The 26,463-nt window shown below is 36.7% G+C and overlaps 1 protein-coding gene across 2 annotated transcripts in view; it reads right to left on the bottom strand.

Moving 5' to 3' along the window:
* The window catches only part of NAB1 (NGFI-A binding protein 1), a 43,796-nt gene that overhangs the window by 15,846 nt on the left and 1,487 nt on the right, over positions 1-26,463 (bottom strand). For both annotated transcript variants that reach the window (XM_040475673.1, XM_040475674.1), the window contains exons 2-4: positions 16,640-17,477; positions 6,251-6,384; positions 3,724-3,775 (exon numbers count right to left, since the gene is read on the bottom strand). In XM_040475673.1, the coding sequence (XP_040331607.1) occupies positions 3,724-3,775; positions 6,251-6,384; positions 16,640-17,458 (1,005 nt within the window). In that variant the 5' untranslated portion in view covers positions 17,459-17,477. The remainder of the gene's footprint in view (positions 1-3,723; positions 3,776-6,250; positions 6,385-16,639; positions 17,478-26,463) is intronic.

Below are 26,463 nucleotides of genomic sequence, written 5' to 3'. Positions count from 1 at the left end.
AAAAAAAAAAACCAAAACAATCAAATAAATAGCTAACTATCCTTCAAGGGGAACAACTGGGGTGCTTGGGTGGCTCAGTCTGTTGCAAGTCTGACTCTTGATTTCAGCTCGGGTCAGGATCTCCCAGTTCCTGAGATAGAACCCAGAGCCGGGCTCCATCCTGACAGCAAGAAGCCTGCTTGGGATTCCCTTTCTCTCTCTCTCTCTCTGACCCTTCCCCACTCGCACTGGCTCACACTCTCAAAACTACCATTACAAAATATCTTTAGGGTGGGAGGGAGGGGAGGGTGGGTGATGGGCATTGAGGAGGGCACCGGCTGGGATGAGCACTGGGTGTTGTATGGAAACCAATTTGACAATAAATTTTATATTAAAAAAAAATCTTTAAAAGGGAACAACTCACTACATAATAAGAGGAAAAATATCAGACAAGGATTTTAAAACTTCTAGCCAATCCTTCACAAACAGTTCAGGAAATTACATAATTCAGCAACAAGAAAACACTTTCGTTTAGTTTCGTTAGTTTATCCTAATGCACTGATAATGGCACGCAAGAAATTTTTTCTTTCCCTTACGTATCTATTTGTGATGTCATTTCTATTTTATCTACTGACATTACATTTCTTTTTGTTCATTATAAAAATTATCTTTTTTAAGGGGTGTCTGGGTAGCTCAGTTGGGTGAGCGTCCAACTCTTGGTTTTGGCTCAGGTCATGGTCTCAAGGATCCTTACTTTAAGCCCTGTGTTGGGCAGGCAGGCTCTGTGCTGACAGTGCAGAACCTGCTTGGGATTCTCTCTTCCTCTCTCTCTGCCCCTCCCCTGCTCATGCACTCTTCTCCCTCTCTCTCAAGAAAAATAAATAAGCTTAAAAATTTTTTTCTTAATTATCTTTTTAAAATGAAAAGAAGTCAGCAACTTGGCATGTATGCCAATTGGTTACTGTCAAGGATTTCAGAAACATGAAAATTAAAGACTAAATTCTCATTCATATGGACCTAGTAATTAGTAATCTGCTATAATTTACAACGTGCTAAGGTTATCTTTATAGTATATTCTTTTAACAGAGAATTAGTAATTCAAATGAAATAAGAAACACTATGTTCAAAGAATTCTAAAATCTTTCTAGTTGTACTTACGAAGTCCTTGGTGTCAGTCATATATTCTGAACAAACTGTTCTCACTGTTCTCTAAAAATGCACAAGATTTTCTCCTCTGTGTCTTTGCCCATGCTAGATAGACTACCTTTGTGATGCCCCTCTACCCTCCACCCTACATCTTTACCTTCTGAAATCCTACCCTTATTTTAAAACCCAGCCCTGGGTGGCTCAGTTGGTTGGTTGAGCGTCCAACTTCAGGTCATGAACTCGCGGTTCATGGGTTCGAACCCCGCATTGGGCCCTGTGCTGAAAGCTCGGAGCCTGGAGCCTGCTTTGGATTCTGTGTTTCCCTCTCTCTCTGTTCCTCCTCCGCTCACACTCTCTCTCTTTCTCAGAAATAAATAAAGATTAAAAAAATTTTTTAAAAATAAAATAAACCAGCTCAAACAGTTACCTACTCAACAGAGCCTCCCTTAATCTCTTCTCATGCCAGAAACTCTCCCCTTCGCAGTAGCCACATAGAAAGTAGATCTAGACAAAGCATTAATACTTGATGAAAAGTCTTGTATACTATACAATACTCCTTCTGTCCCTCTACCCCACTTGCATGTTCTCTCTCTCAAATAAAATTAAAAATTGTATAGGTTTGTTACTTTTGGATCATTTGAACAATTTTTTTTGTATAGTATCTGAAGCTAACCCATCTTAAACATTACTCAAGACCTAATAAGAGGTTGATTACAAATATAAGCACAACGTTTTAAATTCTTCCCTTCTTCAAGAACCACTGCTTTAGGCTAAAGTTTTTAAGAAATCAAAGATGCTTAACCATGGCCATTCATTATTTCATCTAACAGATTTTATTAAGTGCCTATTAAGTGCAAGGCACTATTATAAAATCTGAGTATAAAGTAGTGGACAGATAAGAGCTGTACTCTCATCTAATGGGGAAGACTGATAATAAAAATAAATACATAATAGTTTCAGGTACCAGTAAGTGCTATGAAAACAAACAAACCAGGAAAATGAGCCTGAATGTGATTTTGAGGTAAAGGTGCCCTTTTAGAAAGGGAAGCAGGTATGTCAGAGCAAATTCTCAGCTATGAGCTAAAGCCAGGTGAAGAGCTAAAGATCTAGGCAGGGGAACAAACAGTGAGTGATGAGGCACAAATGAGTTTGGCATGTTCCAGCAACAGAAAGTGGGTCAGTGTAGCTGGGACACAGTAAGAATGGGGAAGTGTGGTAGCAGATGAGGCCAGAGATACAAAGTTAGAGTCAGATCATAGAGGATCTTAGATGCCTCAGGAAAAAGTGTAGATTTTATTCTAGGTACAGTAGAAAGCCCTGGAAAGATTTAAGCAAGGAAGGGATTTATGTTTGTTTGTTTCTTTCTTTTGTAATTGTTTTTTTTTTTTAAATTTTTATTATTTTTTCATTTTTGACAGAGCACAAGCAGGGGAGAGGGGGACAGAGGATCGGAAGCAGTCTCTACACTGTCAGCAGTGAACCTGATGTGGGGCTCGAACTCACTAACCGTGAGATCATGATCCTAGCCAAAGTTGGATGCTCAACCGAGCCACCCAGGTGCCCCAGGATTTATGTTTTTAAAAGATAACTGTGGCTTTGGTATGGCTGAAAGATTAGTCCAAACAGATGCTTAGTTAAAATAATGAGAGAATTTAGGATAGTCAAACATAGTTTATTTGTTTGAACTTGAAATTAAATAATGGATGGCTAAGAGAATTAATGACCCCCCCCCTTGTCAATCCCCTGCCCAAGAAAAAAAGGAAGGAGCTCTCTGGCTTCAAATTTCTACTCTGCTTCAGACTGGCCTTTAAAAAGTATTTATTCCAAATTAAGGAACAGTGGTTTTGAAACCATTCTATAGTTCTGACAGCCCTAACAAAAGCTCGTTTTTCTTGCTCAACTCCCACCTTATCTCTTGCAAGCCTAAAATCTGAAGGGACAGCCTCAACCACAATCCTCTAAGAGGCTTAATTATAGGCAAGTCTCCATTACTTGCAGCTACTAAATTGTCATTTCTCTCAGATTGTTAATATAAATAAACCTTGGCTCCTCTAAATGTATTTGATTGACTAAATGATGTAAATAAGATTATAAAAGAAATCATTTGGAGCCCCTGGGTGGTTCAGTTGCTTAAGTGTCTGACTCTTGATTGTGGCTCAGGTCATGATCTCACAGTTTGTGACTTCGAGCCCCACACTGAGCTCTGCGCTGATGGTGCAGAGACTGGTTTGGATTCTGTCTCTCCTTCTCTCTGCCCCTCCCCTGCTTGTGCTCTCTCTCTCTCAAAAAAATAGATAGATAAAGTTTAAAAAAAAAAAAAAAGAAAGAAATCATGTAACCAGGAGTTTTAAATCTATAAGCAACACCCACTGACATATCAAGCTGTAATAAAATGACTGGACATCAATCTCATCATTGTTTTCTAAGAATTTCTTCAGTTTCCTAGTTCAAATTAGATACTTCAAAGCAACAAAATTCTATATTGTTTTAAAGATTCCAAAATTCCCATTTTTCACTTGTTCATGGAATATCCTTTTTTTTGGTTTGAATTAGTAAATAAACATTATTAGCATGAAAATATATAATGCATAATCTTACCTCCACTTTAATTCTCTTCGGAGATAATTCATCTCTTTCTCCACATTTTGACCTGAAGAGAAAAACTTGAGAAGGTAAAAAATTTTATCCTGAAGACATCTCAATCTATAAACTTCCACCAAAACATATACCACTGGAACCTTTACACTGGAAGTAAGAGATTCATAGTGAACATGGACATAATAAAGAAGAGACTTTTTATCACTTCTAAATAAAATTAGAAAAATACGCAGACACACTTATACACTTTAAAAGGCCACTACCTAAGAACTACCCACAAAGAAATTACTTAATAAATATGTAATGATCACATAATGAAAAAGAAAAAAAAATCAAGGAGGTTTACACTGCATGATATCCTTTTACGAATCAGTAGAAACACTTCAGGATAAAATGACCAGTGGCTCTTTAAGATGAATGCTTAAGGCTACATAAGATTAAAATACATTTTGTCTATCTATTGAAACTACAGAGGCATTTTCCCTTGACCTACAGATCCCTCTTCTGGGAAATCTCCCAAAGGTACCTACAGATATTTGAAATACTATGGCCACTTAAACTACAATAAGTCATCAATTCTAAGTTATCCCTCAAAATAAAGACGTTAAAATGTAAAAAAAAAAAGTATATCTCAGAACCAACAAAATACGTATGATGTTATCTATTATGGTGCTATTTATAATGATAAAAGACTAGAAATAACTCCAGTATCCATCAATAGGGGACTGGTTAAATAAATCATGGTATATCCACACAATGCAATACCATGCAGATGCAAAAAATAATGCTAGATGTGTACGTACTAATACGACAAGATCTCCAAGATACGTTAAAAGCAAGATATAGAATAATGTAAATATATGCTGCCTATTGTTTTTTGGAAAAAAGGTAAAAATGAGAAAATATATTTATATTTGTTTGCAAGTGCATAAACATACACTAGAAAGCTGAAAAAAAACCTAATAAAACCATTTACACACTGAGGAGAGGAAGAGGGTAAAAAGACAAGAACCAGAGTACAACTTTTTTATATTACATATTCACATGGTTTTGACTTTCACATGATGTAAAAGTCTTATATATTTAAAAATATATTTAACTTAAAAAACATATAAATGTACATACTACAAGAAATAGCTAAAAACTGTTGAAAGCAGCTGCCTCTAAGATGTGATGTGGTACTCAGAAGGGGGAAGGTGTGGAGCAGAGAAACTGCTGAGTTTCATCATAAGCCCTGTGTACTGCATGACTCCCTAAATCCTGTATATATATTACTCTGATTAAAGCAAATCATTTAAATAAAGCAATCAGAGAGGCGCCTGGGTGGCTCAGTCAGTTAAGCATCCGACTTCGGCTCAGGCCATGATCTTGAGGTTCATGGGTTCAGTCGGGCTCTGTGCTGACAGCTCAGAGCCTGGAGACTCCTTTGGATTCTGTGTCTCCCTCTCTCTCTCTCTGCTCCTCCCCCGACTCGTGCTCAGTCTCTCTCTCAAAAATAAACATTAAAAAAGTTAAATTAAGCAGTCAGAAATTTTGTAGAATACAGTGAAAAAAATAAATATATCACTGAATCAGCTCTTGATTAGCTTGTTCATTTAGTCTGCAGAATTTTACTTTGTGTCAGTTTGTAAACATGTGGGATCTTTCTTTAGGCAGGGTAGCAAATGAGGCTGCTAGGAGCTAGGGGGAAATCATGACAATGACAGCAAATGCCTACTACAGTGTTTTTTCAATCTGGAGCAGGCACCAGAATAATCTGAGATACTTGTGAAAATGTGGATTCCAAGGTTCCATCCAGAAACTGTGATTTATTAGGGCTGGGGAGGGTGCTCAGGATGTGGTTTCTGAATACACATTCAATTACTCCAATGCCAGTGGTCATTGGCATCTCCTCAGAGAAGCAGTCGCACATACAACTGATGGTGAACGAGAAGTTAGGGTCTATGTGGAACCGAAGAATACAATCAAAATGGTACTACAACCATTTTGCTTAGGGTTTAAGTGAGGATGAGATAAGAGGAATAAGATATTTATATCAAATTTTAAAGCCACACTGCTTTTCAACAATTAAGTTTTTTATTTCAAATATTCCATATTGCACTTCCATATTTTACATGTCCATATTCTACATCATCTGGTATCTTTCAATTTTCCCTTAAATACTCATCAATGGAGTCTTTTTTATCTATTCTGCTAATCTCATTAGCTTGCAAACACCCTGCAGCAAAAGGAACCCCTTTGCTTCCTCAGAGAGTTCAACAAGTTCATATGGTAAGTGAGTATACAAAAGAGCCTACACATGCTGACTGACTAAATCCCATCCTCACACTCAAAACCAAAGCATCTGTGTGCGAAGAACGTCTAAAACCACTACCAGAACGATGCTGTAATACTAGGGAACTGCCTTTCAAAAGAAAGACAAAAGAGGATTTAAACAAAACAAGAAAAACCACTTTAGCAATGTCTGGAAAAATGTCCTACTCCCATAAAGCAATGTAAAAATATTGCCAATTAGTTAGACACTTACTTGGTGGTTCTGTAGGTATATTTGTAGGTGACTTCTCGAGAAATCTGCCTAGCCAGGGCAAATAGTTCATCTCTTCTCGTCAGCAGGGCGTTATCCTTCACGCAGAGCTGAGCAGCCGCTTCATTAACAGTGAGCTGTGGATCCAAAACCAAGTTTAAAAGTTATAAACACCCTCATTTCACCAGTGTGAAAAATGCTTCATTTAAGGATATAAAAATGTCAGGTCATTATATAATGAGATCGTAATTTATAAAAATCAGGATAGGCCTTTCTTTATTCCTTATTAGTCCTAATGCCTAATTTCACAAGAAAATCACATCATCTACCATCTCTCAGGACTCAAATTAATCAAAATAGTCTTCTTGGTTTTAGGTATTTATAGGCTTAAAATACTTTTGTTTAGGTATGAGAATTTATAGAAAGTAAGCAAAATAAAATAAAAACAAAAAGTAAAAAATGTTCTGTATCTCATTTTTATGAAAAGCCAGGGTATAGGATATGATTTGGTGATAACATTCCCCTAACTAAAAATGAGTATACATGGTCTGACATATTTTTCAAAGTGAACGGATATGAAAATTCTTAGAAAGGAATAAAAATTAGATGACTGGAGTTAAATATTTATCAAATCACTTAGTACCAGAGTTATCACAAATTAGGGCCAAAAAGGAAAATCACTGTCTTGGAGTAAGTAATTCTCTAAAATTCATCGAATTCTACTTTTTCATCAAAGTGTTAAATAATGCCAATACAGAGTTGCTACCTGACAAAACATTCTGTAATGAAATTTAAAGTAGCAAATGCTACCTTTTAAATTCAAAACCTATTAATTTTTTCATAAATCAGAAAAAGTTTTTTTCACATAATTTTACCAACTTAAATTGATGGAGGGAACTGCGAAGAGGTATATCACACTTTTTTAAAAAGCAAGAAACATGCTGGTTCCACACATGACTGATGGCAAGATGAGAATGGGCTTTGATGGCAGACAGATCTGAGAGGAGTCTTGCTCCATCACTTAGCATCTGTAGGACTTTGGGCATGTAAAATCTTCTCAGAGCCTCAGTTTTCTCAGAGGCAAAAACAGGATAATCAAAACGGGAACTACCTCAAGGGATTTTAACAAGAGATAAATGAGGAGACACACGTGGCACAAAGTTGTTCTTAGTTCTTGGTTTCCTTTCACAAAAAGGCAGGCATTTACTTTCTCCCTACCCAGGCATCCCACTTTATTCATAAAAATCATCTGCATTTAAATTTTCAAAAATAGAAGCAAAACAAGAAAATAAATGCAGAATGCACACCTTCCATCTACTAACATTTTAATGTATATAGTCTACTATCTGTCTGTGAACATATAAACATACACGTGAATATAGATTTGCAATTACCTTTTCTCACATACGCTACATTTTTGTACATCACGTATTAAGGCAGAAAGGTGGTTTGTTTACATCAGCACGTGGCATGTAAACTGATAAATGAATTTAAGTATTCTTTATGATCTCATTTTTACTAACTAGAAATATTCCATTATAGTTAAGAGTAATATATTATTTAAATCAACCTCACTCTGAACATTAAACTCCCCAGTTTTTCATGTACTACAAAGAAAGCTGCAAAGAACATTCTTAATTGTATATCTCTGCACACATATTCAATTATTTTCTTGGAATAAATTCCTATGAATAAACTCGTAAGGCCACAAAACATACTACATTTTAAAACTTACATATTTCACCAAATTACTCTCCAGAAAAATTGCTCCAAATCATAACGCTAAAAACAATTATATGAAGATCCATTACTCAGAATTAACTAACACTGGTTATTTTATTTTAAAAGCTTTACCAATTTAATGTATTTTCAGTGACATTTGATTATAATTCACATTTCTTTAACTATAAAGCTGAACCTTTTTTAATGTTTTTAAGTTGTTTTAAAATCTGCTTGCTCGGGGCGCCTGGGTGGCGCAGTCGGTTAAGCGTCCGACTTCAGCTCAGGTCACGATCTCGCGGTCCGTGAGTTCGAGCCCCGCGTCAGGCTCTGGGCGGATAGCTCGGAGTCTGGAGCCTGTTTCCGATTCTGTGTCTCCCTCTCTCTCTGCCCCTCCCCCGTTCATGCTCTGTCTCTCTCTGTCCCAAAAATAAATAAACGTTGAAAAAAAAAAAATTAAAAAAAAATAAAATAAAATCTGCTTGCTCATGGCAGTTGCCTGTTTCTTCCATTGAACTATTTTGTTTCTTATGGACTTCAGGAACTTAAGAACATTAACTCTTCATGTGCAGAGGTATTTTCCTTTTTCAGTTTATCATCAGCCTTATAATTTTTGTCTTGGGTGCCAAGCATAGAAATTCCATTCACGCCCTAATAATACATAAATGTTTTCCTGTAATTTAGTCTAACAGCTTTATTTTTTCCACTTAAGTACTGAAACCATTTAGAATATGTTATGATAGGGGAGCCTGGGTGGCTCAGTCGATTAGGCATCCGACTTCAGCTAAGGTCATGATCTCACAGTCCGTGAGTTCGAGCCCCGTGTCAGGCTCTGTGCTGAAGCTCAGAGCCTAGAGCCTGCTTCAGATTCTGTGTCTCGCTTTCTCTCTGCCCCTCCCCTGCTCATGCTTTGTCTCTCTCTGTCTCAAAAAAAAAAAAATTTTTTTAAAAAGAATATGTTATATGATATAAATTACATACCTTACATCCTCCTCCCCAGATTTCCACCTGTAATTTACACTGGCTTATTCTCAAATAATTTTGCTACTGACAATGTTATAATAAACCCAAGTATCCTATTTTATTTGTAATGTTTATTTATTTATTTTGAGAGAGCCAGTAAGTGAGCAGGGGAGAGGCAGAGAGAGAATCCCAAGCAGGCTCTGCACTGTTAGTGCAGAGCCCAAAGCGAGGCTTGAGCTCATAAACCACTGTGAGATCAGGACCTGTGCCTAAGTCAAGAATTGGTTGCTTAACCAACTGAGCTCTGCTGGGGCACACCCTCCCCCCCAACCCCAGGCTTCCTATTTTAAATCCACAACTGAATAGGAGAGCATAATAGAAGCAATGTATTTTCAGTCTTCTCCCCTCTTCCTAAAGAATCATCAATAGACCAATTTCTTCCCTAAGTGCTTTTGAAAGGCACAGTGTTAATGGAGCTAAAAGTGAAATATACTTAAAGAATGATTTCCTAAATAAATTTACTTCAATTTTGGCTTAGTAGTAGCTACAATGACCTTGAAGTCCTTCTCAAGCTCCTTCTTATGTAGCCTGGTCTTTCCTGTATTGATAACCCTAAATTAGTATGGAGAACTTCTGATTGTCATTAAGATATTTTAGTTGACAACACTTTAGAGGTACCACCTTATGCACAACCAGAGAAAATAACCTTTCAACATAAACTGAAAACAGTATTTGGTATTCTTTCCACCATCCTATCAGGAATCAAAAAAGCAAACAAACATAACACATCCTTCGTTACTTGAATTCAGGCTTAAAAGATAAAAAAAAAAAAAGTAGACTGAGCACTCCAGGCTCTTAGGGAGACCTCTGGTATTAAAACTGAGGTTGCAAAAATAACTATGGCCCACTCCAAGTTATAATAAGAAGCTGACTCATCAAGGTTACCCCTCAAAAATGTATTTTCTGTCAGTGTTTTCTAGACTTCATACTAATTAATAATTAAATCAATAAATATTATGATATATTTCGAAAACTTATACAAATACTCTAATACAGTAGTCACTGCAGTACCATACTAGCTTTTTAAAAATTCCAAGTGTCTAGTTTTGTTAAAAGTATAAAATATTCTAATTGTTTACTTCCTCCAATTCCTCTTTTTGTGGCTAAAAACACCAAAATTCCATTCAATCTTGATGTAAAATATTTCTTGAAGTTAGCTTTCTATCATTTATAACTAGACTTAAAATTTCCTTTACTGGTAGTTAAAATTATAATCTTTAACAATCACATGATTTGACTTTCCACTGAGTATTGTTAGCATAAAAATACCATGAGAACGCTGTGTGATAGGGAGGCTCAAAGGCATTCAAGGCTTTCATTTTCCAGCACAGGGAGGGAATGACTGGCCCCCTCAAAGGAAACAACTAAAAAATGTTGGATGAAATGGAGGGGAAAAATATCTTAAATGCATCAATAAGCCAGCAAGACAACAGTAAGGGTTAGTCAGGCTCAAATGAATGAAGACAGTATCTCAAAGGAGTAAATTGAGGACAGTTGCTAAACCAGATGACCCTGAGTTTCAGTCTTCACGGCCTGAAGTGTGGGAACATCTCTCTGGGAAGAGAAGAAGAAAAACGCAGGATCCACTAAAGGTGAGGCATCTAAGACCCCTCCTCCACAAAGCTGAAATCCCAAAGCACTACATACCCACTATTAGCCTGAATTAAAAATACACCTGTACTCCCAGGAGAGTGCTGGGGAAATTACCTGTTTTGACCCTTGTTACTATGAGTGGGAGAAAACAGAAGATACTCTCTGGAGATTTCATAACTCCAAATCAGCCCTCACATGATTTTTAGCCCTAATTCACACTAAGTGGGCTGAGAATTTTTTTCAGGGGGTCCCAGACTTGTATTGTGCAGAAAACAGGTACCTGGTGGAAGCAAAAGCAAATAACCTCTAGGAGAATCCATTTTCTTCCCAGACCTCCAAACATTCCCACAGTTCCAAGAAATATGAATGGTAGAAATCATAAAACATCCAAAGAAACAAGGCATCAAAAGTAATAATCAGCAGAAATGACAGCAGAATGAGCTCTCAAAGATTTCATTTAAAGAAATAAAAAGAGTTGAAAACATGACATGAATAATACAGTAAAGAAAAGACCAAGAAAAACTGAGAAATCAGGAGAGAAAAAAACCAGGGAGAGGCAAACAGAAGATTTCAAAAGCAGCCAGTAGTCAGATGACCACTGACTTGCAAACATAATAATGAAAACCAAAAGCCAAGGAAGTATCTTCAATTACTAAGGGAAGATAACAATATAGAATTTGATACACAGAATAAACAGCAGTTAAGAATGAGGGCAAAATTAAGCTATATTCCAGTGGTTGGGGTAGGTCAGTAGGCTTTCATTAAGAAATTCTACAATATGGGGTGCCTGGGTGGCTCAGCCGATTAAGCTTCCAACTTCAGCTCAGGTCATGATCTCGTGGTTAGTGAGTTGGAGCCCTGAGTCAGGCTCTGTGCTGACAGCTCAGAGCCTGGAGCCTGCTTCGGATTCTGTGTCTCCCTCTCTCTCTGCCCCTCCCCCGCTCACACTCTGTCTCTGTCTCTCAAAAATAAACATTAAAAAATTTTTTTTTGAAGAAATTCTACAACATGTACCTCAGGCTAAAGGAAACTTAATTCCAAATAGTAAACCTGAGATCTGAAGAGGGGGAGGCAGGATAGAAATATAAAATAAGGGGAATGAATTCAAAATATTAGTCATTATAATAAATGTAAAAAGGTCAAATATTACAGTGAGAAGACAAAATTTGACTCGATTTTTTTAAGAAATCCAACTATTGGTATTTACAAGAGATGTATGTAAAACATGGATTCAGAAAAACTGAAAGTAAAAGGATGCAGAAAACATAAAGCGATTACTAACAAAAAGAAAGCACATGTATTTATATTAATATCAAACAAAATGGGCTTTTTTTTTAATATTTATTTTTTGGCAGAGCGCAAGCGGGGGAAGGGCAGAGAGAGGGGGACAGAGGATCTGAAGCCGTCTCTGCACTGGCAGGCTGTCATTGCAGACCCCAATGTGGGGCACATCTCACAAACTGCAAGATCATGACCGGAAACAAAATCTGATGCTCAACGAACTGAGCCACCCAGGTGTGCCCAAAATAGGCTTTTAAAGCAAAATGTATTATTAAAGATTGATATAGTCACTGCAAAATACAAAGAGAAACAGACAACTCCACAATCACAGTAGGTGATTTTCAAACAAAAGTCTTCCTGATAGAGCAAGCAGACCGAAATGAAATGAAATGAAATGAAATGAAATGAAATGAAATGAAATGAAATGAAATGAAATGAAATGAAATGAAATGAAATAAAATACTACTTTAGAAGGTCTAGTGAAGTTAATAAGCTTGTTAAAACAGACACAGAATGCTCTACCAACAGCTACAGAAGCACATAAAAAAACACCACATACTGAACTGTAACTAAAATCTCAACAAATCTTAAAGCTTTGGCATCATGCAAACCTTGTGTTCTGACCACACTATAATTCAGTTAAAAATCATTAGAAAAATAATTAAGGGAAACCCCTCATATTTGGAAATAAAAAAACATATAAATAGTTCATGGGTACGAAATCATAAATAAAAAGAGAAGTAATCAGAATTGGAAAAAAATAACTTCATACCAAAACTTTGGGAATTATGCTAAATCAATATAACCAGGTCTTAAGACCACTGCTGATTCTTTAGCTTAAAAAAAAAGTTTATAACAATGATTAATTCTGTAATTCTTTACTGCCCATGTACAGTGCATTTGGAAACAAATATAAAAATACATACAAGAAAAAAGAATTTTAAGTACCTGAGAAAGTTGAAAAAATGTTTTCAGGTGTAGATAACTTTTTGATTTTCATTCACTAAAGACCTACATACAGCTCTATGTCTTGAAAGATTGAAAGAACAGTATCCACTGCGTTTATATGAAGAAAACTCACAAACAGGAACAGTGAATTAACAGTAAATCATGTATTTCTATATTTGGAAATTGAAGACAAACCAGTATCGTTCTTTAATCTTAGGAATTTAGAAAAAACTCAAATATCTTTCATTCATTTTAAACAGTCAAGTGAGAAAATGTGAAATTATCATACTTAGATGGTACACTTAATGTAGCACCTTCTCTTTTAATTCTCTCAAGATTTCATAATTTCCACCAAGCTGTTGAATGGTTACTAGTTTGAAGGAAGCATCCTGATTCATAAACATCTATCCTAAGCTATAATTTTGGACCAGATTCACATACTTGAGTTACAAATAACAAGTGGTCTAAGTTTCAAAAATACAAGCCACATATTCTAAAGCCCCCACCCCCACATCTCAGCCTACTAGCATTCATTTTGAGTGTTCTCTTATTTTGGGAAACCCACGATAATCTCATTACCTAAATACCATCTGTACCTATTTATCTACAGAAGCAAAGAACCCTTTAGCAAAAACCAAGTGTGAAATAATTTTTCTCTCTTTTAAAAGTAGGTTAGGACTTCTAAAAGAAAAAAGTGAGGTTGATTTGGTTTATTAAAGTCATCTCTTTAACATACGTTTGCTTTGATAATAATACTGGCTCAATTCTGTGTTTCATCTGCTATGTTTAAAAAAATCACATAAAAACTAGATTAAAGCATGAAACTAAAACTGCCAACATGTTTTGCCCTTTGTTTTCTACTAATGACAACCACAACAACTCCTCTATTAATTCATAGGTAGTGAAAACGTCAAAGTGTATCAGAATTATAACACTAAGTGTATTTTCTGGATCTATTCCTAAATCCTTGTGAGTCTGTTATTGTATGGCCACAATACATATAACAATTGCAAAAGGATATGCCCAACATATATCAAATTACAGATTCACTGTTACTTTAAGACATTTTACTAACCAATTTCCTTATTCTGAGCTCCATTATGCATCCAAATCTAAAGCATTTAAAAAGATGAGGTAGTGAAATTGCTGAAAAAAAAGATTAATATACAAAAATCAGCCAGTGATAGTAATTAAAAAAAAGTGGGGAAAAAAATTTCATTTACAATTATATCCCTTTTAAATCCTATATATTTGCATACCCTGTATTAAACAAAATAAATTTAAATATATAATAAACATTTAACATGCATATATATAATACGCAGTACTTGACCTAACAAAAAATGTGCAAAACCTATGTGATATGTGAATAAAGAACTATAAAATTACTGAGGAATATGTAGACACTATACTTATTGTATGGGCGTTTTCATTATTGTAAATATGTCAATTTTTCCCAAGTGAATCCACACCTTTAAGGAATTTCTAATAAAAATACCAACAGAAAATTTTGGGAAATTTAACAAATGCATTAAAAATTTCATTTGAAAGGAGAAATGCATATGGCTACCTAAAAAAACAGAAGCAACAAGACTACTGAAGGAACACTTGCCTTTCCAGATACCAAAATATATTATTTAGCTATACTAATTAATGTAACTCTACACTGGTATAGGAATAGAGAGTTAGACTAATGAAATCAAACAGGACAAAATCAGTAAATAACACTACATAAAATCAAACTTCAGTATGGCAATGAGTCTGAAAGGTCAAAGGACAAATGATAATCTGTGAAAATGTTTACAACGTGAGACAAAAGGTTAATATCCTTAAAATATAAAAAGTTCTATCCAATCAATTTTTTAGAGGCTAAGAAAAACCCCAACATTAAAACAAAGGATAAGAACATAAAATTGGATGTCCATTACACATATAGAAAGATACTCATCCTCCCTAAGGAAAGTAAATATGAGCAATGAAAATTTTTCATCTGTTAGACTGGCAAAGATTAAAAAGAATGATATTGTAGTATTAGCAAGAGTGTGGAGAAATGGATACCTGCATATAGTAATGGCAGTATAGAAGTTGCAGAAAGCAATTTAGCAGTATCTACTAAAATATTAAATCTAGATATTCTCTGATCCCATAATTTTAGATGTTGGAAGCTATTCCATAGAAAAATATGCATGAGTCTGTCTGTAAAGGACCAGGTGTATAATATTCATGTACCACCATACATAGTATAGACAAAATAGAATGACCTAAATGACACCAACAAGTGAATGGTTCAGATAAATAAATAATGGCACATTCACATTATGGAATATAATGCAACACAAAAATTAAAAAGGCACCTCTACGTTTACTTACTTGGAAAGATATCTAACAGTATATTCTACTGTGAGTGTACTGTTAAGTTTTTTGGAAAAAAAAAAAAAAAAAGGAATTTGGAGGGCCACCTGGGTGGCTCAGTCGGTTAAGCATCCGGCTCTTGGTTTCTGCTCAGGTCATGATCTCACAGTTTCCTGAGTTCAAGCCCTGCATCCGACTCCACGCTGGCAGCACGGAGCCTTTTTGGGATTCTCTGTCTCCTCTCTCTCTGCCCCTACCCCACTTGCTCTGTCTCTCTCAAATAAACTTAAAAAAAAAAAAAAAAGGAATACCAATGTGAAAATTAAAAAAAAAAAGGAATTTGGAGAACAGTGTGCAAAATATGATCCCTTATTTGTATGTGTAAAGAAAACTATCTGAAAGTTTACAGATTCAATTACTTTACATCCTTTTGTAAGGACTGAATATTTTTGCAGTAAGTATACATTCTTTTGTGTTAAAGTACAAATCTTAGGAGAAAAATCTAACGTTTCTTACATGGAGTACTATATTCAACTGAACATTTTTTCAATCTTTACAGGATAAAAGCTATTTAAAAAATCAGCAATAAAATCGCCTTTTTAACTCTTGAAAATGTGTTCATTTTCTAAGCACATATTGAGTGTGTTAGACTCTGAAGATATAAAAATGAATGAGACATTACCTCTGCCTTGAAGGAACCCAAAGTAAACTGTGAGGGACAGACTAGTATTCAAATAAGTACAATGAAGTGCCGAAGTTACTATGACAGTAGTATACGTAGGGATAAAAATGGAAACGGAAAGGGAGATCATTCTACTTGTGGGAAAACATATCAGAACAGACTTAAGCTTATGCTTGAGTGAAATCTTAAAGATGATGCACTGACCAGATGGACAAGAAGAGAAAGGAAGTACGTGCAAAAGAGATATATATGCATTCTTCTAATTAAGGAAGATATTTCTGGACAGAGTGCTACAAATATACAATGATGAGAATTTGAATGCCAAATGTCAAACCAAAACAATTTTCAAACCTATAATAATAACGTTCATCTAATATAATTTTATTTTCTATGCTAGCTGAAAATTCCTTTTAAGTTCCAGCTATTTTTTACAAATTTTTTTTCTAAAAAATGTCTACAAAAATGCTTTTTAAATGGTTGTATTTAAAACCCTGTTTTATTTCTTCATTAAAATACAAACTGCCTTCTAAGTGCACAGACTTTATGCTTTCCCTGCTTAAATTCTTCCCCTACACCGTAGTTCCAAAGCTCAACATGTTTGAGTCCAATGCAAAAACACCCCAACACAATAAACAAGGTCTATTTTCATAAAAGAGTTCATATTTTGCGAACACCTAAAGGTTCTTAACACTGCTTTCAGGGAGTGTATCTCCTTCGCTGCAAAATATTACCCAACTTACCTCTAAGGAACAAAACCTACCACACACATACAAAGAAAAATGTGGGCTTTTTACCTCATGAAGCGTGAGATGTTTCCCATCCTTTCTCTTTGAGTCAAACCTGCCATATATTGCACTGTACTTTCGAATTTCCTCCTCTTTGTGTGGATCATCGTCACTCATCTCAAAGATGTGCCCGATCATTTTGGCCAACTTCTTGTTGGTTTTTAGCAGCTCTTTCACTTCATTCAAGTCACTTTTTGGCAGCGTGGGGGCCATCCGCTCCACACACTCGGCCACAGACAGCGCGGCGGCAGCGTCCAGGGCCTCGCTGCTTTCCTTCGGGGAAGCCGGGGAGCCAAGGTCTGCCGGAGAGAGGCTGTGCTCGCTCTCGGTGGCGTGGTGGCCTTGCCAGAGTCTGGACTCCCCGATACCCTGCAGCACTAAGCTCCCCACCACATCTGATTTCCCCTGTCCCAAACTCTGCACACAAGTGGTGGCAGCGCACTTGGGGATTTTTAAGTGAGGTTCCCGGGCACTGCTACTCCTGTCATAACTGCTGCAGGATATCCCCAGCCACGTTGGTGATCCCTCTGGTAACTTATAGATGGGTATGCTACTGACAGGCAGGGAAGTCAGTGGCTGATTGAAAAGGCCAGGGTTTGTAACCCAGTCTCTCAAAGCTTTCTGTAGCCTTCTGACATGAAGGGGTTTGCTAGCCATGCCCACGAGCGCCATGATTTCCAAGAATTCCTCTTCTCCAGCTTCACAGAGCTGCTGGACATCATCACCACCTTGTTGAATAAAGGCATCAAAGTAAGACAGCAGATTGGCTTTTTGTAATATTCTATACAACTGCAACTCCCCCAGGGTCCTGGGTAAGGCCGCAGCCATTACTGTGGATGGTCTTAACCTGCAAGAAGAAGAGAGGAAATACTCATCTCACTTGCTCCAAAATTCTTAAACCTGTTTTTCAGACACCACAGGATTTACAAATACAGTGTGGGAAGAACAAAGACAAGGAGCATTTGCATAGCAACTGTTAAGGAAGCATCCCCCCTCTACATAAGTTCTCTCATTTTATTCTCCTACCAATCCTAGTGGTCAATATAATTGTTTCCATTTTAAAGTGAAAACTATAAAGAATGCAAGTAATTTGCCTAAAATCTCACAACTAGTTAAGCAGAAGTCTAAGACTCAAACCAAGGCTTACAGGGCTCTATATCCTCTATTTTTGACTTTTCACGTTGCTGCTTCCATGGTATGGATACAGAGGTGAAGTGAAGGATAATCAAATTCAGAAGGACATAATAAGTATGTTATACTGCCATTTGCCGAATACTTATTTTGCCTCAGACAATATGACAAATACTTTACATTACATCTACAGATGGTCCCCAACTTACAGGTTTGACTTACGATTTTTCAACTTTGCGATGGTGCGAAAGCCATATGCATTCAGTAGAAACCATGCTTCAGATTTTGAATTTTGATCTTTTCCTGGGCTAGCAATACTCTCTTGTAATGCTGGGCAGCAGCAGTGAGCCAACGCTCACAGTCAGCCACACAATCATGAGGATAACAACCAATATGCTTACCATCATTCTGTGCCCATGCCAACCACTGGTTTTGACTTTCAGTATTCAATAAATTACATGGATATCCAACACTTTATTATAAACTAGGCTTTGTGTTAGATGATTGTGCCCAACTGTAAGCCAATGTAAGTGTTCTGAGCACGTTTAAGGTAGGCTAGGCTAACCAATGATGTTCAGTTAGGTTTGGTGTATTAAACCCGTTTTCAACACATGACATGTTACAACTTTCTGGAATGTTACCCCAACTATAAGTCAAAGAAGATCTTTAATCCTCTCAACAGCCCTGCGAAATTGGTATAGTAATTCCCATTTTATGAAGAAAAATTAGCAAGATTAGTCTGGCAGGCAGAGGAAGATAGATTTCAGTATGAATTGGAGGTGAGAAGATAGAAGGTGGTGGTAATTTAAGAACCAAGAAAAAGAGAAGGAGGAAAAATTCAAACAAATAAATGACAGGATTTGGTGATCACTTAGATGTAAGTGATGAAGGAAAGGAAATGGCTACCATTTTTTGACACTTTCTGTGATTCCACGAAGAAAAGAGTTAATGGATGACTACAGGATTAGACAGTCTAAGAACCGCGACAGGCATTGGGGATACAGAAAAATCAGGATGATGAGATTCTCTTTCAAACATATGGCACTTGAAGATGGCGTAAGGTAGAATGCTTAAATAGATATGCCCTGCATGCAAAGTAACAGACTGGAGCCTAAGTGTGTATAACGGTTAGAGATACAGAATGGAAAAAGGGAGAGTGGAACAGCCCTCCAAAGAAACAGAGGAGAGCCTAAGACAGAGTCCAGGAAGAAACATACTCTTAGAACCCAATCAAGACAGAGAAGCCTGCTTTTAAAGAGACAGAACAAGACCCAGCAAAGCACTTCTTGACCTCTTAGCAGCCTTTAAAAGTTATTCACAGTTGCCTGGAGACCTCCCACATACAAAGAGGAGTTGGCCAAGTACTTCCATATAAGAGAAACAAACAAACATGTTGTAATCAACCTACTCCTTTAGGATTAAAAAGTATCCTATAGCCCTCCATGGAGAAAGTTATCGAAAGCCAAAAGAGTATGTACATCAGAGGAAAACGGAAGCTCCACTTGCAACTCAAAATTGTACAGAACAACAGTTAACTGGGAGATAAGGCAAGCAGAGGAGTCTTAGGAACATCTCTAAAGGCCAGGAGGTCATCCAATTTTTGGGACTTCTGTTTTATGTCATTGACCAGAATGCTATACAAAATCCTAGTCTCAGTCATCCCATTGAAGAAGAATGTAGCTCCCTAACACCCTAAGGACTGACTTCTAAGGGGACCTCTGTGTCATCCACAATCTGCTTGGATCAACTAGTGACTTCCTCAAATTTTATGGTTCTTTATTTTACAAGGGTATTGCCAGGTGACTTGATGACCTGTCCCCAAGGGTTATATCCGTTTATAAGGGATATAAAAAAAACAATTTAATTGGGGAGCAGCAGCCATCACTTGGGGTGCTACTAAAAAATACAATTTCCTATGTCACAGAGTTGTACCCTAGGAGACTCATGATTTGATAAATTTGGCAACATACACTAGAAGATCCCTATTTAGTATACCTTCTGGGTACCACAAACTCCTACATATTGTGATTATCCAGATTTTTTAAGTCTACCTTCATATTCATGCCACCTCAGCCCTCTGGATAAAAACATTCTCACATCTTCCAAATCACCCACAAGAGGATCTGCTTGCCCTCCCACTCCACGGAGCCTCTCCAGGGAGAGAGCGTTTCATCCAGCTGGACACTAAAACCTAAGAACACAGTTCTTTGGAACTACAGACGCAAGATAAAGTCCGTATTGAACTACATTATACCAAATAGAAGGACTTCTAGAAAGTGTCTGAGGTAGAAAAAAGGAAACCTCCTTTCCCATCATGCACCTAATGCAAGAGCTTCAAAGACTTTCAGCTCAAGAGTATACAAAAAAAAAAAAAAATACAGGTACACACACAATCTTTTTAATAAAAGGACTATAACTTTGCAGGGTTTGTGATGATTTCATCATATGTGCTCCCCCAAATTATACAATAAAGGAAAGACTACATGAGAAAATCTGTAAGAATAGTTTTTGAATCTTTTTATTAGCAATAAGAAAGGAAAGGAATATATGTTAGACAAATATAAAAGAGAAAAAACTTAAGGAGAACTAAAGACCCAAACTTAAGTTTTATTCTTCTGACATTAAGTCTATAAGTTTGGAAAATATTAATTTAAAATGTCTATCCTTTCTCATCTTTACCTAGAAAGAAAAGAAACCCTCTAGTTCCTAAGGGGGTAAGAAAGCAGTGCCATTAAGAAAGCAGTAATTATTATACTGCCTCCGTAATGACTGATAGGACCAAATGTGCATTTCCAAAGTCAAGATACCAGATGAAAGATAAATAAGTCAACTATTTAGAGTCCCAGGAGGCTTCTAAAGGCCCACACTGACTGCTGGGAAAGGAGTTTTCACCTTAAGCTTTTGCTTTAGGAGAATGTCTCAGTTTCTTACAAAAGCCAGTTGTGATAATTTAAACACCCACCACTTCATACATTAACTTGATTTGATTTAAAAGAAAATTCTTATGAGTTTTTCTGTTTTTACAAACGCTGTATCTATTCATGCTTCAACATGAAGGTCAAACAAGTCAAGAGCAAGCATCTATCTACATCTCTCCAATCTTTAGTAAATATAAAAAGATCCGAACGACAACACGATAAGCAGGTAGCTAATAGTATAGTAAATCTACTCAGCTGAAAACTACTGCTACCTGGCCTTTGCAGGATGCTGAAACAACCATGGTGAGTCTGACCTTTTTATGAATTCCAAAGTTAAGAGAAACCGGTTACTAATTTTTACTGCATTCAAAATCTCAACCAAAGGCCTGCTGCCTATATACAGCAAACCTCCACTTGTACTAGCTTGAATGTTCTCAGCCTGGTCAGTTCAAGAGGAAGAGGAATTAAACAACAATGGATTCAATTAAGGCCATTTGTTATTCATTAATCTATTTTTAATGGTAATAATTGTTACAGAACCTTAAAAACAAACTCACTTTGCTTCCTTACTGGATACCATCAGTCACCTGTCAGATTCGAATTATGCTCAATAAAATAAGGGGTTAGCTTGGCCCAGAAAACTTGACAGGTCAACTCCTACTATTTTGTCCTTGAACCACAACAAAGCACTTAATATGGCTACAGGAAACAAAACTTCTCTGGCATTTAGTGTAGGACAGAGGCCTTTACTGGTCACTAGAGAAACGAACCTTTCCCTTAAACCTGCCTGAATCCATTCCAAGAAGTTTCAGCCTGCCTCCTGGTCCTACAACTCTATCAAAACTCTCAAGCAGCTATTATCATTAGCCTCTCTCTTTAACCTCTCTGCAGCTTGACAGAACTCCATGAAACACTCTATACCTGACTTTGGTAATGGCAATGCCTTCCTTAAGTACAAGAGTTCTCTCAACTTTTACATTAAATCTCTTTTCTATTGTCTTTCCATATTCTCCATCAAAAGAGAATCTCAACCACTCCCAGGCTTCAATTATCACAAAAAGCAGACTGACCTCCAAATCGTTATCTGAAGATTGGACCAGTGCCAGGGACCGTGGGGTTACTGGCAAATGTGCAACAAGCACTGGCTAGTGAGTAAAAAACATGCCTTTCACACAGGCCTACTTTGTGAATGAAAGTAAACACCTTGTGATTTAATAAAATAATAAACTTATTTAAAAGTGTAACCAAATTCACAGTAGTGGTCGAAGTGGTCACAGTAGCTGTTGTCATTACAGTATATGTTTCTCACTCAAAAATACTAAAAAATATCAATGAACATGTGCAATTTTTTAATTAAAAAAATAATCTTCGTAACTGAAAAGTTTGAGAACCATCAGACCAAATCATTTTTCTGGTAATTTCGCATTTCAACTACTACCTGGAAATTGTCAAAACTTCACATTTTCCTCCCTTCTTCCACACTTCCAAATCTACTCTTCCCAACTCTTATTTCTTTAGTTGCGCCACTACTCTTTCATCTTTGTTTTCCTCTTCCTTTCTCAAATCCTCATCTCTTTAAACCACATCACCACCCTTTTTCTTTCTCTGCCTCAAAAGCACCCAATTCTAGTTTTGACTGCTTCTTGCTTCAACATTGAAAACAGCTCCCCCTTACCTCCAATACATCCCATACTGCAATACCAACTTTATCTTCCTAAAGATCTTCCTCTTTACTCCACCTGTGCAAATGCCCCCACTGCAAGGGAAAGAAATCCAAACTACTCATACAGGCATCCCAGACCCAAACCTACCTTTCCAGCCTTCTCTCTGGTCCCAAACATGCCCCTGTGCTCATGCCAAACTGATACACCGGGCATTCCTCGAATGTGCCTCCCACTTCCCTGCCCCTGTGCCAGGCACGCTCCCTCCCACCCACCTCCACTAGCCTTTTCCATAAAGCCTTTCCCACACCCCCTTGGTGTAGGTGTCCTCTCCCTTCTCTGAACCCCACACTACTTCCTGTCTCATTTTTTCCCCACTTATTAAAATATGCCAGTTACTGACCTAGTCCTGGGGATCTGGAAGAAAGATGATCTTCATGGGGAATGAGTTAAGAGGGAGTAGGAAGACAGATAAGCAGACACTTAAACACTGTGACAAATGCCATTCTAAGTGTTATACATAAGAAGCCACAGAACAGAGAAGCAACCCCACCTGGCTCTGCGGAACAGGTTACTGTCAGGCTATAAGCTCCCTGAGGGTAGGAACAGGCCTTGTTATCCCCCTCTGTTCCTAGCAAAGTGCTCAATGTAGAATAAAGTCTTTATGAAGGCTGCTGTTGAATGAAACCAACATTTGAGACAAAATCTGATCATTGGCCCCCTTTCACATACCAAAAGGGATGCTCTCTATGTAAATTGGTGTCCTGAGGAATTTCGAATCTAGTAACAGTGCTTTAGCTGTTACTTTCCCTATAATCTCCTACATTCTCTCATCCTCAATATTTATTTCTCATAAGGCTGTATGGTTGATTCCCATAACATGGCTATTTTTCCAAGAGATCAAAGGATGCATTCCCTGATGCAGAAACTACACATGATTAGTGTTAGAATATACTTCATGTGTTAGTCCAGACCCAGCACCAGCATTTTAAGAGATCATGAAAGAAAAGTCTTTTCCCTCCATTTCCACAAATAAAAATGCAATCGAAGCTATCCTCAAATAACAAATACCAAATGGATTCATAATCACTACTCTTGAATCCTCCTCTTCATGTCATAGGAAATATACACACTTTTGTGAAGTCTGTGGCATTCCAAAGAGGAGAGACTCTTCCAGCAGTGAGGAGAAAGCAAGGGCAAAATCCCAGTAAAATGTGACTGATTTTTTATGCAAAGGACTATAAATTCCTTCCTCCCAACACAGCCTGAAATTTTTACTTTAAAATTGTCTAAGTTAACAGCAGCTTCTTACAGATTTATAAAAAATGTGAAAAAAACTTGGGAAGTTAGCTCATGAGTCATTTACAGATTAAGGTGAATTAGTTCCACCAGACTGTTTTCCTCTTAACATCTAGATGAGATCCAGTGTGTGCCAAAGGAATGAAAGATAGGGACTGGAAATGGTAAGGAAAAAACAGGAAACTTGAGGGTAGAGACCGCATTTAAAGCCTCTGAAGTACCACCAAGTTCGGAAGACTGTAGCTTAAAGGTATAGGGCCTGGGGAGAAGGGCTCAGTGGGTTAGGACACAGGTTGAAACACAAAAGGTTTACAAAAAGCCAGAACTGGGCTTAGGAATGGATGAGCCTTAAGCCTAGGAAATGAATTCTAACTTTCGTCCTAGTCCTACAACTCAAGTTAAAATAATTAAGTTTAGTTACATCACGGCTTACACTTAAGACTGCAGACTTGGCCTAGGCACTAACTCCTGTATGTTCCAAGTGCCAAATAATTTACTTAAACACATTTATTACTAAGCATGTAGTGATCTTAAGGTATTTTGGATCTCATTGCTGTCAGAGCTCTGAATTAAACATATAGCTCCTAATGGATATTAGTCGTAACTTGGGAAACTTAAAATGTTCCCTCCTATTGATTTTTTCTGATTTCTGAATGAAGCTGGAGAAAAATGTCTTACAGACCCCTTAAAGTTTTAATTAAAGTATCCAATGCTTAAGTTTAATCTATTAAATTAGAAAAACAGTATATTATATTTATTTTTTCAATTAAACAATAACTACGCATTAACATAGGTATTTTATAGGATAAGGCTGGAAATTCTTCAATTAACTCACAGCCAAATCATTCAAGAAACATTGTCCTCTAAGCACACAGAATGCATGTAGTGTATATAAATGTTAACACTTTTTTCAGAAATTTCTCTTTGGGGCGCCTGGGTGGCTCAGTCGGTTAAGCATCCGACTTCGGCTCCGGTCATGATCTCGGCTCAGGTCATGATCTCGCGGTTCGTGAGTTTAAGCCCCGCGTCGGGCTCTGTGCTGATGCCTCGGAGCCTGGAGCCTGCTTCGGATTCTGTGTCTCCCTCTCTCTCTGCCCCTCCCCTGCTCAAGCTCTGTCTCTCTGTGTCACTAAAAAATAAATAAATGTTAAAGAAAGAAAAAAAAAAGAAAAAAAAGAAATTTCTCTTTAAAATTAAATTAATGTACTGTGCAAATTAACGTGCAGCCCCCTAAACAGAATGTATTGAGAAATGACAAACTATTTGAAACCCTAATGGTATGTTTTAGCTGTGAGAATTCTGACAAGATGAGGATTACTATTTTTTCCCAGCATCAACTTCTCTGATTTCCCACTTGTTCCATTATTAAGTTTAAGAGAGTTTAAGACATTCTACTATTGTACTAGTTTTTTGAACATGTCAGATCAAAAAGGAAATTTGCATTTAATATCGTAACTGTGCTAATCTTCATTCTACTGAAAAGTATGAAAGAAGCAGGTAAGATAAAACTAAATCCAAAGCAAAGGGGCTAGGGACCTTTTATTATTCCTGAATGGGGGTTATTTATTCCTTAATAGATTTAAAGAACTCCATGATGAAATATTCATATGCGAGACAATTATACATTAGCAAGATCTAAACTGTTCAAAACATTATAAAATGGTCCTTTCCATGAAAGAAATATAAAGCATAAAACATCATATTCATAATGCACATGAAGAACACCAACAAAAATAAACAGACTTCTAATGGAATAGATGAGACCCAAGTCTTAGAAAAGAGTCTAGGTCAAGAGACACACAAACCTGCCATATTTGTTTCCATTCAACTACCTTTTACTTTAAATATTTAAAGCTCATGCAATAGATTCTTCAAAGGTCTCTCCCACTTTGTAATACATGTAATTTCTTCTTTCAGAGCATCCACAATGCAAACCCCCAAAATCCTTAATAATAAACCATTATGTCCTTAAAGTGTGATTAAAATATCGGAAGCTTTAACTGATTCTCAGAGGAATGAAAATCTATTAACTTTCCTATAGGAAAATGGGTGTTCCTTAATAGTCACAAAAAAAGGAAAATTTTAAATTATTTTAGCTGAGATTAAATTATATCAATAATTCTGAAAAAGGATGAGATTTAATTAATATATCAAATTACTTATTAGACACACAAACTCACTAAATTTTCTTTTACCAGGTTTAGTATTCCTAAGGATTTCTGTCATTTTAATTACATCCACAATTAGCAGGCAGAACGAAATAAAATCAAAAGTCTACAATGCCTCAATGTTATTATTATTAATATGGATTCATTCACATATAACAGAGAATCACCAGAGACAAGGAATAGGAGATTTTTCTAATACCAGGATGGCATATTAACTTTTGTGCAAGATGCTAAACTAATAAAATCAAAACAAGAAACTTTCCCATGGTTCCTTGAAATTATTTTCTTTCAAGACCTAATTTTCCAGCATCCAACACCCCAACAAGAACAAAGAAGGCTGACCTTGCCAGACAGCTATACATTCTTAAGAGGACTTTTATATGTATTTTAATACCTAGGGGTATAACATAATTTTTAAGCTTAATTAAAGGACAATATTAAATGTCTCAAATGATATTGAAAGATGGAGGAAAAAGGATACCCTTGAATCTAAGAGCCCACTTCTACTGGCACTTAGGTTAGAAGCAGCTCTTTTAAGCCTTCACCCAAAATAGAGAAAGTCCTATGCATCGTTTTCCAATATTTCTCCTTAAAACCCACACATAAATTGTGACGTGTCATAATTTGGTATGTTTCACAAGGGAAAATCTTCAAAA

The sequence above is a fragment of the Herpailurus yagouaroundi genome, unplaced genomic scaffold, assembly GCF_014898765.1.
Source record: "Herpailurus yagouaroundi ecotype Mexico unplaced genomic scaffold, PumYag 140, whole genome shotgun sequence".
NCBI classification, from domain to species: domain Eukaryota; kingdom Metazoa; phylum Chordata; class Mammalia; order Carnivora; family Felidae; genus Herpailurus; species Herpailurus yagouaroundi.
Note: the sequence above shows the minus strand (reverse complement) of the source record. Positions and strands in the feature narration are given on the sequence as shown.